A 16,810-nucleotide genomic window follows, 5' to 3' on the forward strand; every position below is an offset into this window, starting at 1 on the left:
AAGTGGCAAATCCTGTTGAGTGAGTTCGACATTGTTTACGTAACTCAGAAAGCGGTCAAGGGACATGCACTAGCAGACTACCTTGCTGAAAACCCCGTGGATGGAGGATACGAACCCCTGGAAACATATTTTCCTAATGAAGAGGTATCATTCATAGGAGAAGACATTGCAGAATCCTATGACGGTTGGAGAATGTTCTTCGATGGAGCAACAAACTTCAAAGGAGTTGGCATAGGTCAGCATTACCCGGTGTCTGCCAAACTCAGATTCCCCTGCACCAACAATATGGGTGAGTATGAAACCTGCATCTTAGGGCTCAAAATGGCCATTGACATGAACGTTCAAGAGCTGCTAGTGATTGGAAATTCAGACTTACTTATACATCAGGTACGAGAAGAATGGGCAACCAAGAACTCCAAGATACTCCCATATCTGCATATGTAGAGGAATTGAGAAAGAGGTTCACGAAGGCGGAATTCCAGTATGTTCCCAGAGTCCCGAATGAGTTCGCCGATGCATTGGCTACCTATAATCTATGGTACAACATCCAGACAAGAATTTCATTGATCCCATTTTAGTGAAAATCCATAATCAGCCAACTTACTGTGCCCATGTTGAAGAGAAAGCAGACGGAAAGCCTTGGTTTCATGATATCAAGAAATATTTGGCAAAAGGAGCGTACTCGGAGCTTGCGAATCCTACTCAGAAATTCACACTTCGGAGATTGTCCAACAACTTCTTTCACAGCAGAGGAATCCTATATAGCAGGACTCCTGATTTGGGACTATTAAGGTGTGTTGACGCAAAGGAAGCATCCAAGCTGCTACAGGAAATTCATACTGGGACTTGCGTTCCACATATGAACGGTTTTGTCTTAGCAAAGAAGATACTCCAGGCTGGTTACTTTTGGATGACTATGGAAACGGACTACATCCAGTATGTTGGGAAATGCCACCGCTGTCAGATACATGCAGACATGATAAAGGTACCTCCAAGCGAGCTCAACATAATAAGCTCACCATGGCCATTTGCCGCCTGGGGAATGGACGTTATTGGACCAATCGAGCCTGCCGCTTCCAACGGACACAGGTTTATCTTAGTAGCCATCGACTATTTCACCAAATGGGTCAAAGCAACATCCTACAGAGCAGTGACAAAGAAAGTCGTGCAGACTTTGTCCGTGACCGCATTGTTTGTCAATTCTGAATTCCAGAGTCAATCATTAACGATAATGGCTCCAACTTCAATAGCGACTTGATGAAAGATATGTGCGAAACCTTCAAGATCAGACACAAGAATTCCACAGCCTACAGGCCTCAAATGAATGGAGTTGTAGAAGCCACCAATAAGAATATCAAATAGATATTGTGAAAAAAGATAGAGAGGCACAACAGTGGCACAAGAAGTTATCATTTGCCCTTCTGGGATATCGCACCACAGTCCGCACATCAAATGGGGAAAACCCTTATATGCTGGTTTACGGTACAGAGGTTGTCATTCCTACAATCCGCACATCAACCGGGGCAACCCCTTATATGTAAGTTGAACTACGCTTGACCTGATTCCCATTTAAGAGGGGATACGTAGGCAGCCCTATGGGTTCGATCACAATTCAATAAAATTTTCATTTCCCCTCACAATTGGAAACTGGGGCAGAATTTTGAGGAGGACCCTCAAAATTCCAAAGTAATTTTAGCCAATCGCCGCACGAGAAACAGTCAAAAACATCAATCCATGAAACTAGGGCAGAATTTTGAGGAGGACCCTCAAAATTCCGTTGCAGGAGAGGTTGCATTGTCTCGGACTGCGTCACAGCTGTCGGTTCATCTAAAAGCTATTTTTAACTATACATTTATGTCATACTCTTACAAAATCATGCATGTTTATTATTGAAACTTCTTTGATTAGCAACGCTACCCCAATGATACAGACGGTATCGCCAGATCAAAGTCGAACGAGTCAAGCAAAGCCAGCGGGGGTACGAACTAACCTTCCCCCTTACAAAACTCATGATTTTTCTTTGGATACAGGTACTAGGACTACAAAAGATCAGTAAACACACTATATGTCATAGAACAAACATTGCTCAAGAATACGACTCTCCGAACCGTTGCACTTGCCAACATTTTCTATCATCACACACCAGTGATGTTCCGTATGTCACAATGCTCCCAATAATCACGACGCCACAATTTGCTATCAGCTAAGAAAACTCTACTATCATTTGTTATTTTATTTCTTGCTTGAGGCTACTATTCTGCCTTCCAATTTGTATAAGGCTACCATTCTACCTTCCGAGACTAAACACTGTCTCCATCTGCATTTTCATTGCATAAGGTTACAATTCTGCCTTCTAATTTGCATAAGGCTACCATTCTGCCTTCCGAGACTAAACGCTGTCTCCATCCACATTTTTGCATAAGGCTACCATTCTGCCTTCCGAGACGAAACGCTGTCTCCATTTGCATTTTTGCATAAGGCTACCATTATGCCTTCCGAGGTTAATCTTTACCTCCATATGCATTTGCATTGCAAAAGGCTACTATTCTGCCTTCCAATTTGCATAAGGCTACCATTCTTCCTTCCAATACTAAACAATGTCTCCATCTGCATTTTTGCATAAGGCTACCATTTTGCCTTTCGAGGTTAAGCTCTACCTCCACCTGCATTCGCATCTTTGCGTAAGGTTACTTTTTTGCCTTTCGAGGCTAAGCTCGGCCTCCAATTTCCTTCAAAACTAAGCACTATCCCAAGCACTATTTATCTCACTTCTCTTACGGGCTAAGCTCTGCCCTTCAATTCGCAAGACTAAGCTCTGTCTTGTCCGCATCATACTATTGCATCCTTCATGGGCTGAAATATCTCCAACTCATCCAAAGGCATCATCGTTCGGAGACACCATCTTCATAGCCCGAGAACACCATGTCATGGCCTGAGGATCCCTTTCAATCTTTTGCATATCATTATTCAATGGCGTCATGGTTCAGAGGAACCATCCTCATAGCCTGAGAACATCATTTCATGGCCTGCGAATCCTTTATCATACGCTTCATGGCCCAGGACATCATGGTCTAAGGATGTCATCCTCATTGTCCGAAGACAACCTTCACGGTCCGACAGGAATTTGCATCATGTTTAATTTTACGCACAATATATGCTTGTATTGCTTATTTGCAGGTAAGACGGCGAGCAAAGGCCATCCCGACAGAGCGATCCCACTCCAGTTCCCGCAGCCATATCAAACCTAACCATTCCTGTAAACCGTCCACTCACCCAACCCTAGATGTTGCGTTCGTTCTTGATATCGCCTCATCGGTATACTCCACCGGTGAATCCTGAACTACATACGACTTGATTTTTGTAAAACCAGGGATATGTAGGCAACTCAAAAGCCAGGGTGTAGCCTAAACTTCTTCAAACCGTTTCGCTTAGTCAAAATTGGCCATCATATCATTACCCGACAACTCTTTCATCCTTCTCGGATAAAGAGGGACAACTGTTGATACCCAATTTTTCCCTATATATTTTTCAATATGTAAAATAACTTCAAAATAGCATATGTATGCATATATAAGCCTGTCCAAGAGTTTTATTATTTTTCCCATAATTTTAAAGGTTTAAATTGATTTATTTTCTCCTTTTTATCCGTAAAATCCTCAATAATTATTTTCAGAATTATTGTTTTGATAATTCATCTATGGTATTTCTATATTTATGCCAAAATATGTCTAAAGTAATTTTTTTACACATTTTTACAATTATATTTAGTATTTTTAAAGCTAAATTGCACATAATTGGAATATTAGCTCTTTTAAGATTTATTATGTTTTATATGCATAAAATTGGATCCTGTATTTTTAAATTGTTAATTATGTATTTTAAATCTTTTTGGCCCTTTAAATTAGTGTTCAGAAACTATTTACTATTTTTTATATATTAAATAGGAAAAAATGGCTATTTAAATTATAGCCAAATTTGGCTTTTAATTATAGCCAAATCAAGACCCAATTCACAGCCCAGTTTTAATTAAAAACTGGACCACAACCCAATTGAAAACCCACCGGACCCAAGCCCAAACCCGGAACCCCACCTACCCTATTTGACCTTGACCGTTGATCATTCAGATAAACGGTCCCTTTCCCCTTTCCTAAATTAAACCCAAACAAACCCCTAACCTAATTCATTTCCTACCAATCTACCGTCCTTGGATCCCCTTTCCTCTCCAATTCTCTCTGAAACCTAACTCAAACCCTAGCCGCCGCCACCCAAACTAACCCTAATCCCCTTCGATCCTAACTCAATCCGTGGACTCCCATGGCTGTTTGAGATGTGTACTTGTCTCCTACGTCTCCTGGTGGCCTGCTTTTATGATTTCGTGAAAAAATCTCGAAGAGATCTAGTCCAGACCTTGCTCAACTTCTATCCATGGTCTTTTTCCGCCCATCCACGGCCGTTCGAGTCAGATCCATGGCTTTTCCGGCTAAAACCGGTAACGATCTAATGTTTTCTCATCTTTTTTAGGTTCTCTGAAACCCTAGCTCTTGAGACTTGTTATTTCTCTTTAGATCTGTCTTCGATCTAGGTGTATCCATGGGTTTTAACCGATCTTTTCTTCGTCTCTTTTATTTTTCAAAAAAAAAAACCTAGCTAAAAATCCTCCAAACTTTTTAGATTTGTGATGGATCTATGGGTTTCTTAAGGTTTTCACTTGTTTTCCTAGAAATGTTTCTCTGATTTCAAACAGTTTCTTCATTTTCCAAACAAGGGTTTCAAAACCTTTTTGGAAAAAATGATTCCTTTCTGATTATGTGATTTTTAGCATATTTAAACATTACCCGACTCTTTCCTTTTGGCTCGATTCATTTTTTTATCAAGAAGCCCTAGTACTTCTGGGTTCGATTCGAAGTTTGAATTTGTTTGCGGTGTGTTTTCACGACTACCATGAATATTCTGCGCTTTATATGTGTTCTATATGCTCTTGTGCTTCCTATATTAATTTGTTCTTAAGGTTTTCTTTGATTTTGTCCAAACCCGTGTCATTTATGGGTCCGACCATTTGTTTTACTGATTGTTCACATAATTTATGATGATTCTGTGTTATCTCCTTAAACTTACAGCTTTGATTTTGTGTATTTTCCTTGTAATTTTGTGCTGATTTTTTCGAAATTGCTTCCTCACTTTTGTGATACTTTCCTTAGTTAGTACTGATTCCAGTGATTTTCAATCTCATCCGTGATTCTTTGAACTAATTTTCAGAATCAATTTGTACTTTGCCTTGTTTATGTGCACAAGTATGCTGTTAATTAACGTGTACCTTCCTTATGTTGAAACTGTTCTGTACTTAGTCCCTATTACATGCTGCATGCTTTTACTATTCCTATTATGGTAAAATCAATCTTACAAAAAAATCTTTTCCTTATTTTGATACAACTTGTACCCATTTGAACTATGACTCCCTAATTGAAGGAAGTCCGGGTCTTTAATTGATTCTAATTTGTATTATTTCTATAATTGTGCTAGGTCAATACTTATTACCTTATTTTCCTGCCTGTTTTCAAAACTATAAATACTCTACCCTCTCTGTAGCATGACATACGAACATATAGTTCAGAACACACACATAAACACTCAAACTCTCTTTCCTTTCTCTACTACTCGTGCTACTGCATTGCCTAGCCGGCTGAAAGCCAAGGATAGACTGTGGAATTTTACTTACTTTACTTTTCTGCACTTTGCTTCTTTTAACTGGTATGTCCTAGTTTAATTTCAAAGCTTCAACAACAACATGCTTCTCTTATTGTTTCAGTTTCTCTCATTTCTGGTCTACTTCTACTTGTGGTTCTGTTGTGGAACCTGTAGTTTAGTTACATTACTAGCATGTTATAATGTCTTCCCTCTCCCTTTAGATTAATGCACTCCCCTATGTGTGTTTCAAAGCCTGCCTTGTCAATCACTTACTGTGTACTTATCATCTTATGAATCCCAAATCCCTATCCCCTCAATGTACTTATGTTCTTTCTGACTGGTTTGTGATCATGCCATTATCAACCATTGCTGAGCATGTCCAAACCAATCCTAAGACCCTTTATGGGGTTATGTGTCTATAGTCAAATGTTTGTGTATCCCAAATCCCTTGACCCCCCTCCCCCCCCTCCCCCGTGCGACTACTGATTCTGTGGGTGTTTGAGTTTTGTTTACTATTACCACTGCTTTCAATCATCTCTATTACTGATTGCTTTCAAAATGGACTTATTAGTCCATTTTTTTAAACAAAATTCTTTCAAACTATGTCAATCACTCTCATATACTCTTAGGCTACTAGGTTCTACCCCTTTTGTGTTAGCCTTGCTTTGAGACCCTTGAGCTCTCTCTGAACCAGGACACATAAGAGCTGGCCCTTCCACACTGCACTTACTCTTGGTTATGCAATCTGGGTGTGAGCAATGCCCGGGATCCCTTGAGGTCCTTAGGGAACTATGACACACCTAGATATGAGAAAGGTTATGGAACAATATTGGAATTTGAGGTAGTTTATTACATAACTCAGAAAGGAAGTCCTAATCAGGCTTCCTATAGTGTAGCTTCTTATTTTTTCACTTCTATTTATGTAATTCATTTGTATGGCCTGTAATAATTTGTAAACAAGTATTGGGGTGGCTAGTAAAAAGGGATGAGGTAAATATGTATGCTATAATCTGTTAAGGGTAGAAAACCTGTCATTAGGTTTATATTCCTAATTGTGCAATAGAAACCATATTTAGGGTTCATGCATGCATTAGAAATTATGTTCTTAGGACCTATGTCTCTTGCATCAACACCTCATTCATTAATCCCTGCTTTATGTCTATCACTTAGAAATCATGCCCCTAGGACAAATAACCACATTGGAATAAAAACTATTACTCATGAAGTCGTATTTCAACAATTCTGCTACTCTTGTGTACATTTAGAAATCATGCCTTAGGGACTCTGTTTTTCAACAACCCTGCCATTTGCATGTGCATATTAGATATCATGTTCTGATACTGTTTGCATTCTGTTTAAAATGCCTAGTTAATTACTAATTCATGAAAAGGTATTAAAGTAATAATTTTCACCTTGTGAAGTTTCTGAATACATTTGGCAACAATCTCTACAATTAAGACAACATATGTTAGGAAAAATATAATCTCCAAACTGTCTTAATAAATCGGAATAACTACTGCATATTGCTTTATGTTTAGGCCAGCCTTAGGTAATGACTTAAATAAAACTAGAACTGCCTTTGTTTAATTATCAACTGTTAAAATCCGTAGGCAAACCTGATTCGGACTTCTTTTATGAGTCATGTAATAAATCTGGTTCTGATGTTATCACTTAAACACCCTGCTTTAGGATTTTAAATTCAGACCTTAACTGTGTATAAGTCATGCTATCTATGTGCATTATTTGTGGAGGTATATCTGAACCTTCTGCTTGTTTCTGTGTTTTCCCCTTTTAAATGCAGTCCTACCTGTTTTGTATGTCGCCTTAGTATTTTGCCTTTAAACCTAAGGGTCTACCTAGAACCTCATTCTTATAGGATAGGAGTTCTAAATTCCTTTGGGACTGATAGGAAGGGATGGGTAACAGTATGCAAAAGGGGTCAAGACCAACCTTCGCTCTAATTACCTTCATGGGGTGGGAAAGCGTAGATATGGATATGATGACTGGTGCACTAATACTACGTGTAGCCCCTTTTTTGAGGAGTGTCATACCGGGTATTGCATCGATGTGATCCATATTACCAACAATCCTAGGACACCCCCTTTACATTCATATGCATGTTTAGATTGTAACTCTTTTCAAAATTTCGCTTTCGTTAATCATTTTCAAACACTAGTGTATTTAAATCCTCGATTATTTGAGCCCTACTTGTTCATTTGCTAATTGGCCAAATTCACAAAAACTATCCTGCCGGAAACCACACTAATGGATCCTGATGGGTGCCTAAAACCTTCCCCTTAGGATAATTTCAATCCCTTACCCTATCTCCGGTTATCAAACGTAGTTGTAGATGAACCTTATGGGTGCCCTAACGCACCCTAAAATCATTAGGTGGCGACTCTTCAAAAAATGCAAACCTCATTCCCAAAAAGAATATGTTTTCCCATACCCAAAATGTCATGAACCCGATTTCAGCGAAGGGAAAAAGGGGGCGCGACAAGTCAGCCAGGCAATGCGGCCGCAAAGGACTTTGTGCGGTCCGAATTGTTTCGACTGCAGCTGCACTCGATTTCGTGCGGTCCGCAGAGCCAAAGTTCAGAGAGGTGACATTTTGGGAAACCTGGTCAATGTGGTCCGCGGTCCATTTTGTGCGGTCCGCGGTGGCCAACTTCAGAGAGCAGATTAGTCAAGCCAAGAGCCTCAGTGCGCAGCACTCGATTTTGTGCGGTCCGCATTAGCCCCGCATGGGTATTTTTGTCCAGAATTTTCAGCCTAGTATAAATAGTTTCTTTTTCCATTTTTAGGTAATCAGATAGATTTTGGGACAGAGCTGCGCTCGTGACTTCTTCTCTTTTACCATTTTGAGTAATTTTAGCTAAGTATCAACATTGAATCTTCAAGTTTTATCTAGAATTAATTATTATGGATTTTTCTTCATATATTTCTTTATTTTCTTCTATAATTATGAGTAGCTAAACCCATTAGCTAGGGTTGTGGCTTAACCCTAGTGTGGGTAATTGATGGGTCTTGTATTTTGATGCTTGATTGTCTATAGGTGTTTGATATTTGGACTAATTTAGGGTTTTAATGTTAAATTAGTGGTTGCAAACACTAGTTTATGCCTAGTAGACGTTGGCTCTTCTTGAGAAAGAGATCCTAAGTCCATGAAATTAGTCCAACAAGGAATTGGAGTGTATTTAAGAGATTGATAGCCCCAATTAAAGGGTTAAACCTAGAGATAGTAATACCCGACTTGAACCTCAATTGCTTGTACAAATTTGCATACCTAATTGGTCTTGAGAAAGTCAATTCGGGCAAAATCACTCAAACTACCGAGAAGTATAGAGTGAATAAAATCATGCAATGGTTATATCATACTCCCCAAATGTTACAATCTAGCCTTAGACTCAAGAATCCGTCAATTAACCACCTAGGAGAAAGTCACTACCCTAGTGCCTTTTATCTATTTGATCAACTCTCAATAGTTTAATCTTAGCTTTACTTAGCTTAATTTAGCATCATAGTAATATAAAATTATAAGTAAAACCAAAACAAACAATATTTAGAAGTGCAATCAGGAACAATTACACAATTCCCATTTAGATAGAAACTCAACTCCAGTATCTAGCTTCTCGGGTAAAAGCTGCTTCGACCTCTCTTGCTACTTCATAGTAGTACAGGGTTGACATCGATCATACCTGTAGTTGTATCTCATCATATTGTTCCACAACGCACTTTAGCATATCCTCGATCTTTTTCAGGCCATCATCCCTGGATTCTTTGTTCCTATTAACTTCGCAAGAAAAAGAAGAACCATCAAAGTAAGGAGTTGGGGGAAGATAAGAAATATAAGCACAACCATGAAAGTGACCATCTTGACCACCACACACATCACACACATTCCACACATAAGATTGAGTTGGTGCACATAACTTGCTCTCGAGAATATTTTGATAATTTTGCCCTGGCGGGTTTCCTCCACTAAATGCATAAGGAGGATCAAAAGTGGAATTACCAACATCAAAACTCTCATAATTCCAAGATGCCATGTCTCTCAGATAAAAAATCAAATACAAGAAAACAAAAAAAAAGTTCAAACTTGCAACCTAGATATATGTACACCTACAGCTACACCGTTAGTTCCCCGACAATAGCGCCAAAATTTGATCACTCCTAACTATGCGTTATAAAAAGGTCTAAGCGGTCGTTGCATATATAATACGGTTTACAAGTCCTAAGTTGGATTCCACAGAGAACTAAGGCTTAGTTGCAGATGTTCACTATCACCAAGAAGATAAGCTTAAACAATTCCTAACTTGTTGATATTAAGATTCTTGTGTTTAGCAAATTAACTAACAGATTAAAAGAGTAAATTAACCACTAAAGATGCTAAGGGTTAGAGACAAGATTAAGGAGGTCTAGAGTTATTATTTCCCCTATTGTCGGAATCATTCTTACTATGTTTTCTATAAATTTGCCTAAGTATTCTCTACCGATCATGAGTGCTCTGACTATCGTAACTCTCTCCCGAGTAATTACCACAATTTATTAGACATATTCTCCCAAATTACGCTATCTGGCATTAAGTATGGCTCACTCGGATCGCACCCAAGGTTTCGTTATCCCTAATCCTACCGTTAAACCCTTTGTATTGATCCCTCATATACGTTAGGAGTGATGTTGTTCAACAACTATCTAAATATGCATTCTCTCCCGAGTAATACACAATAAATAGGCACAATCAATTGAGAGCTCTTCAACCAACCACAATAATAACGTAGTTGAACAAATAGAGAAAATACTACACAAAATTTATATTAACGTGACAAGCAAATCATCCTTCAATAAGTTTCATCAAAACCCTAGATAACAACTTAGCTATTCATAATAGTATGCATAATTACAATACTAGAATTCATAACCAATAATGAAAATAGGAAGAAGGAAGTGAAAAACTCATAGAAGAATTCTCCGCCTTGCTCCTAGTGTGTTATTGCCTCCTTAGGTCTAAATTATGTCAAAAGTATATCAAAGGTGCTTAAAATACCATTTTTACATGTATATATACCAAGTAGGGTCGGGTCCAAACAATTATACCTTCTCCTATGCTAAAAAGGACACTTTTCCAGGCCAGGATGTCCGCGGTCGCGGACCTGGCTGCGGATTTTGCATAGTGTTCTGTCCGCGAGATTTGACCGTGGACCTGACTGCGGACTATTTGGAATTTGGAAAAACGTAAAACATAAAGGTTGTAGCGCTTTGAATTAGCTTTCCAACCATAAATTGTGGAGCCCAAATGGAGTTCTGAACAAAATGTTATGTGCATTTTACTACATAGTGCAATATGCCTACTCGATTCTTTGTTCGTTCTTAACTATCATCCGTTAATCCCCGAACACAATCCTGGCTTAATTCCTTGGTGTTTTACTCAGACTTCAAAGCTCCAAATCACTTGAATTCATTCCATAACATCTACATAGCTTGGAATCACTCCTACAAGGCATAAAACACACCATTAGTGCAAAACACTAGCGATTAAAGCTAAAACTCAATTAAAGCACAGTAAATTAGAATGTAATAATCGACTAAAATACGTAATTATACATTATCATCACCCATTATCATAAAAATAAACCCATCGGATCAAGGAAGATGGAGAAATCAGGTCTGATTTTATATATGAATGGGTCAACAGAAATTGAAAAGCAAATACTGTTCGTTGCTTTCTAATTCGTTTAAATTATTTTCTGATTTGTTGGGAAAACTTTGGTCTAATTTCTATCATGGTCGCTGCTTTCTGATTTGCTGATTTGTTAGGAAAAGTTGTGTAACAACCTGACCGATCGTTTCATGAATTACCGCTCCGTTTCTCCATTTCTGCTTCTTTATGTATTGTTCAGTTGTATTATGTGGTATCGAGTGGGTTGGTTAGAGTTCGGAGTGGTTTTGGGGAGGTTGGAGACACTTAGTCTCTTTTGAGTAAGCTTAAGTTGGAAAAGTCAACCAGATGTTGACTTGTGCGAAAAAGGGTTCGGATGTGAATTTTGATAGTTTGGATAGCGCCGGGAGATGATTTGGGACTTACGAGCATGATCGGAATGAGTTTTGGAGGTCCGGGGTAGATTTAGGCTTGAATTGGCGAAATTGGAATTTTGGCGTTTTCCAATTGATAGCGAAAATTTTGATATATTGGTCAGAATGGAATTCTGGAAATTGGAGTAGGTCCATGGTGTCATTTGTGACGTGTGTGCAAAATTTTAGGTCATTCGGATGAGGTTTGATAGACTTTTTGATTGAAAGCGGAATTTGGATGTTTTGGATTTTCTTAGGCTTGAATTCGATAATGATTTGATGTTTTGATGTTGTTTTGAATGTTCTGAAGATTGGTATAAGGTTGAATAGTGGAATATGACTTGTTCGTACTTTTGGTTGAGGTCCCGAGGGCCTCGGGATGATTTCGGATGATTAACGGGAAGTTTGGAAATTAGTTTGAGCAGCTTCAAGTGCTGAGTTTCTGTCATAACCGCACCTGCAGATTATGGACAGCAGGTGCAAGACGCAGAAGCAGTGTATTGACCGCAGAAGCGGAGGTCAACTCTTTGGGCGAGCATCGCAGATGCAGATGGTATGTCGCACCTGCGAGCCCGCAGATGCGGAGATTGAGTCGCAAGTGAGGTAAGGGAAATTAAATGAAAAATCACAAGAGCGGTTAGAAAGTCGCAGAAGCAGTGACCGCAAATGAGGAAATAGACCACAAGTGCGGTATCGCTGGGCAGAACATATAAATATATGCTTTCGCGAATTTTTGCTAAGTTTCACCATTTTTGTTGACGAGAAGAGAGCTAGAGCAGTAGTTCTTTAAGGGAATCGAAGGGTTTCAGTTGGGTAAGCTTCTTAAGCATTATTTTTTGTGTTTAATGGCCATTTTCCATTGTTTAATCATGGTATTAGTAGAAAATTTGGCAAGAAAGTTGGGAGATTAAGGCTTGGAACTTGAGGCGTTGATTTAGGGATTTGAGGGGCCGTTTGTGGCCGGATTTTGGTGAATATGGTATGTATGAACTCGTGAGAGTGTAAGGATTCTAGTTTTTTGAATTTTATCAGAATTCGAGACGTGGGCCTGGGGGTCGGGTTTTTACCAATTTCGGGATTTGTGATGTAATTTAATTGTTTTCGAATGGGCTTTATTCCCTTAGCATATATTGATGTTATGTTTCTGAGTTAGGTTAGATTCGGGGCATTTGGAGGCTTAATCGAGAGGAAAAGGCATCACGGGCTAGGGTTTGACTTGGCTTGAGGTAAGTAACACTTTCAAACTTGGTTGTCAGGGTTCGAAACCCCGAACTACGTGTTCTATGATTGTTGTTGAGGTGATGCAATGCCAAGTGACGGGCATGTGGGCGTGCACCGTGAGAAATGCGGCCTGGATCATTCCATAGCACCACTTAGTGACTCTTTTATACTGATATATGTGTTGTAATCACGTGATTAAGTTAATGAGCTGCAAATCATGCTAATTATCATGTTAAGGCTTCACGCCAACACTGTTGAGACCCTAGAAGTCGTTTTTTGCTATCATGTCATTAGCTTCATTTATTTGCTATACTTAGTCCGTTCATGCATATTATATCATGCCTCAGTCTCGATTCTTGCTATATGACATACCATATCATTGTTCGAGCTAGTATCATGACATTTTTGAGCTCGTGTGTGTGAGGCTGGAGAGTATTGACTGAGTGAGGCTGAGAGCCTGATATTGATAGACAGTATGGGATCGAGCTATACGCCACAGCGAGATATTGATCATGCCTTTGCTGGCATTGATATAACGCTTGGGCTAAGAGAAGCCCCTCCAGAGTCTTTACATCCCTAGTGAGCGCAGTTGATGATATTGAGGGATGGATCTTACCTGGATATGGATCTTGTCCGAAGTATTGGTATGGAGATGGATCTTCTCCATGGGGTTGGATTGGCCTGTTTCCTCAGTACTGGGTGACTTATAGTTAGTGATGTATATATATATATATTCCGGGATGGATCTTCCTTGGGCCGAATGGGCCATATACAGTATCGAGTGGTTGAGCACCGCGAGTGAAAGTATTTTACGTAACATTGATCATGCTATCTGTGCATTGGTACTTCAAGGTTCCTAAGCTTTATACTCTGTATTGTTCATATTGTGTTTAATCACTGCTGAGAATTTACTTGAACTGTAAGTATGTCTACTTTTCTGTACAATAAAATATTGCTACCTGTTGAGGTTTGGTTCGTCACTACCGTCAGTCCTTAGTTTGGACTTGTTACTTATTGAGTTGGTGTACTCATGTTATCCCCTGCACCCCTGTGTGCAGATCCAGGTATATCGGGGCACGGTAGTTGTTGCTGATCTTACTAGTTGTAGACTTTTCTCTGGAGATTGCGAGGTAGCTGCCTGGCGACCGCAGTTTCGCCTTCTCCTTGCTTATCTTCCTTGTAGTACTTTTATTATATTTTCTCAGACTATGTAGTCTTGGTTATTTCAAATGGTTGTAGTATTTTGCTCATGACTTAGTGACACCCGAGGTCGGACTTGTATTTATTTCCTCTGGATTTGATTAATACATTTATCTTATTGAATTTCTGTTAAAAATATGATTTTTCTTAAGTTTTGAATTGAAAATGGAGTAAATGGGTAATAGTTGGATGACCTAGTATCTCATTTGGCGCCATCATGACCGGGTTAGTTTTTGGGTCATGACAGGTTAGTATTAGAGCCTAGGTTACATAGGTCTCATGGGTCATGATCAGGTTTAGTAGAGTCTCACGGATCGGTACGGAGACATCTGTACTTATCCTCGGGAGGCTGCAGAACCTTTAGGAAAAAATTCACATTCTTGAATTCTTGTTGTGCGAATCTGTTGATTCTGGAACTAAAAACTTCTGTTATTCTATTGTCTTATAGATGGTGAGGACACGCGCTACCGGTCAGGACGGACGACCACCAGTACCACTAGTTGGGTCCACTAGAGGCCGAGGACGTGGTCGAGGCTATGCTAGGGGAAGGAGTGTAGCCCGTATAGTAGCTAGGGAAGCACCTATAGATCCAACCGCCGCCCCAGTTCATGATCAGGCTCCAGCGGGGGATGCTCCAGCAGCAACAACTCAGGCACCAACTATGCCTATTGTTATTCCGAGTCTCCAGGAGACTTTGGCTCAGATTCTGACCATGTGCGCCAGTCTTGCTCAGGCGGTCGCAGTTTCTACTACATCAGCTACTTCTCAGGCCGGGAGAGGCACTCAAACTCCTTCCGCCCGTACACCCGAGTAGGTTGTTCAGGGACTCTAGACATCGGAGCCACTACCAGCCCAACCGATTGCACCTGCTCCGGATTTTGTGGTTCTAATTATGCCTGATGACGAGCAGCATCAATTGGAGAGGTTTGGTAGACTTCAGCCTCCAACTTTCAGTAGTGCAGAGGGCGAGAATGCCCAGGTTTTCTTAGATAAGTGTCAGAGGATGTTGCATACAACGGGTATTTTGGAGACTAGTGGAGTCTCATTTACTACTTTTCAGTTTTCTGGAGCTTCCTTCTCTTGGTGGGAGGCTTATCAGAGGCGTAGGCCTGTTGGGGCACCGCTTATGACCTGGCATCAGTTCTCCATTCTCTTCCTAGAGAAGTATGTACCGCACCCCCACAGAGATGAGTTGTGCAGACAGTTCGAGCAGTTACATCTGGGGGATATAACCATATCGCAGTATGAGATGAGATTATCCGAGTTGGCCCGTCATGCAATATGGCTAGTTCCCACTGATTAGGAGAGGATCAGGAGGTTCGTTGATGGCCTCAACTATCATCTACGGGCTTTTTTGACTAGAGAAAGAGTATTTAGCGCCCCTTTTGACGAGATGGTTGACATTGCTAGAGAGATAGAGTCAGTTCGCCGCCAAGAGTAGGATGAGAGAGAGGCCAAGAGGTTTCGGGGATCTAGTAGTTTCAGTGGTATTCCTTCGGGAGGTCAGTCTCAGCACGGCCGAGGTCGTCCATTCAGACATGCTCAGCCAGCCTGTGCAGGTCACCATGGTGGGTCATCTGGCCATGGTTCTCACAGTTCACATCAGGGTCACTCATCTCTCAGTTCCATCCAGCTCAGAGTTCGACTCAGGCACCATCAGTTTAGGGTTCATCTATGCCTGGTTTTTCTAGTGGGCATCCCGATACACGAGGCTCCTTTTAGTCCCCACCGCTATTTGTCGAGAGAGATTGCGTTGGGTGTGGAGATTTGGGCCATATCAAAAGGTTTTGTCCCGTCTTATAGAAGGTTTATCTCAGCAGAGGAGTCAACCTTCAGCTTCAGCACCAGTTACTTCCCCACCTGCCCAGTTAGCTTGGGGTGGAGGTCAATCAACTAGGGGTCGCCCTAGAGGGGGAGGTCGATCAGGTGGCGGTCAGGCCCGTTTCTATGCCTCCCAGCCAAACCAGATGCTATTGCTTCAGATGCTGTGATTATAGGTATTATCTCAGTCTGCCACAAATATACCTCTATATTATTTGATCCCGGTTCCACCCTTTCATATGTGTCATCATATTTTGCCCATTATTTGGATATGCCCCGCGAGTCTCTAGTTTTGTTTGTTCATGTATCTACTCTGGTGGGCTATACTATTATTGTGGACCGTGTATATATATCATGTCTAGTGACTATTGGGGGTTTGGATACCCGAGTGGATCTCTTGTTGCTTAGCATGGTTGATTTTGACGTGATATTGGGCATGGATTGGTTATCTCCGTGTCAAGCTATTTTGGACTGTCATGCTTAGACAGTGACGTTGGCTATGCCGAGGTTGCCACGGATTAAGTGGCGAGGGTCAACTGATTATGTTCCCAGTAGGGTGATTTCATTTTTGAAGGCCCAGCGGATGGTTGGGAAGGGTTGTCTTTCATACTTAGCCTTTGTGAGGGATGTTAGTGCAGAGACTCCTAGTATTGATTTTGTTCCTCTAGTGAGAGATATTCCCGATGTGTTTCCTGCAGACCTGTTGAGCATGCCACTGGATAGGGATATTGATTTGGTGCCGCACACTCACCCCATTTCTATTCCACCGTATTGTATGGCACCGACGAAGTTGAAGGAGTTGAAGGAGCAA

General features: G+C 40.5%; 2 protein-coding genes across 2 annotated transcripts; both read left to right on the forward strand.

Annotated features, from left to right (window-relative positions):
• The first annotated feature begins 535 nt into the window (after positions 1–535).
• Positions 536–2,056, forward strand: LOC138869250 (uncharacterized). The gene is made up of 2 exons (XM_070146853.1): positions 536–899; positions 2,031–2,056. The coding sequence occupies exons 1-2, from the start codon at positions 536–538 to the stop codon at positions 2,054–2,056; spliced, it is 390 nt and encodes a 129-aa protein (XP_070002954.1).
• A 13,014-nt stretch (positions 2,057–15,070) lies between these two features.
• On the forward strand, positions 15,071–15,481 carry LOC138869251 (uncharacterized). Its single transcript, XM_070146854.1, has one exon. The coding sequence runs from the start codon at positions 15,071–15,073 to the stop codon at positions 15,479–15,481; it is 411 nt and encodes a 136-aa protein (XP_070002955.1).
• Positions 15,482–16,810: the final 1,329 nt, after the last annotated feature.

Source organism: Nicotiana sylvestris, chromosome 5 (assembly GCF_000393655.2).
Source record: "Nicotiana sylvestris chromosome 5, ASM39365v2, whole genome shotgun sequence".
Classification (NCBI taxonomy): domain Eukaryota; kingdom Viridiplantae; phylum Streptophyta; class Magnoliopsida; order Solanales; family Solanaceae; genus Nicotiana; species Nicotiana sylvestris.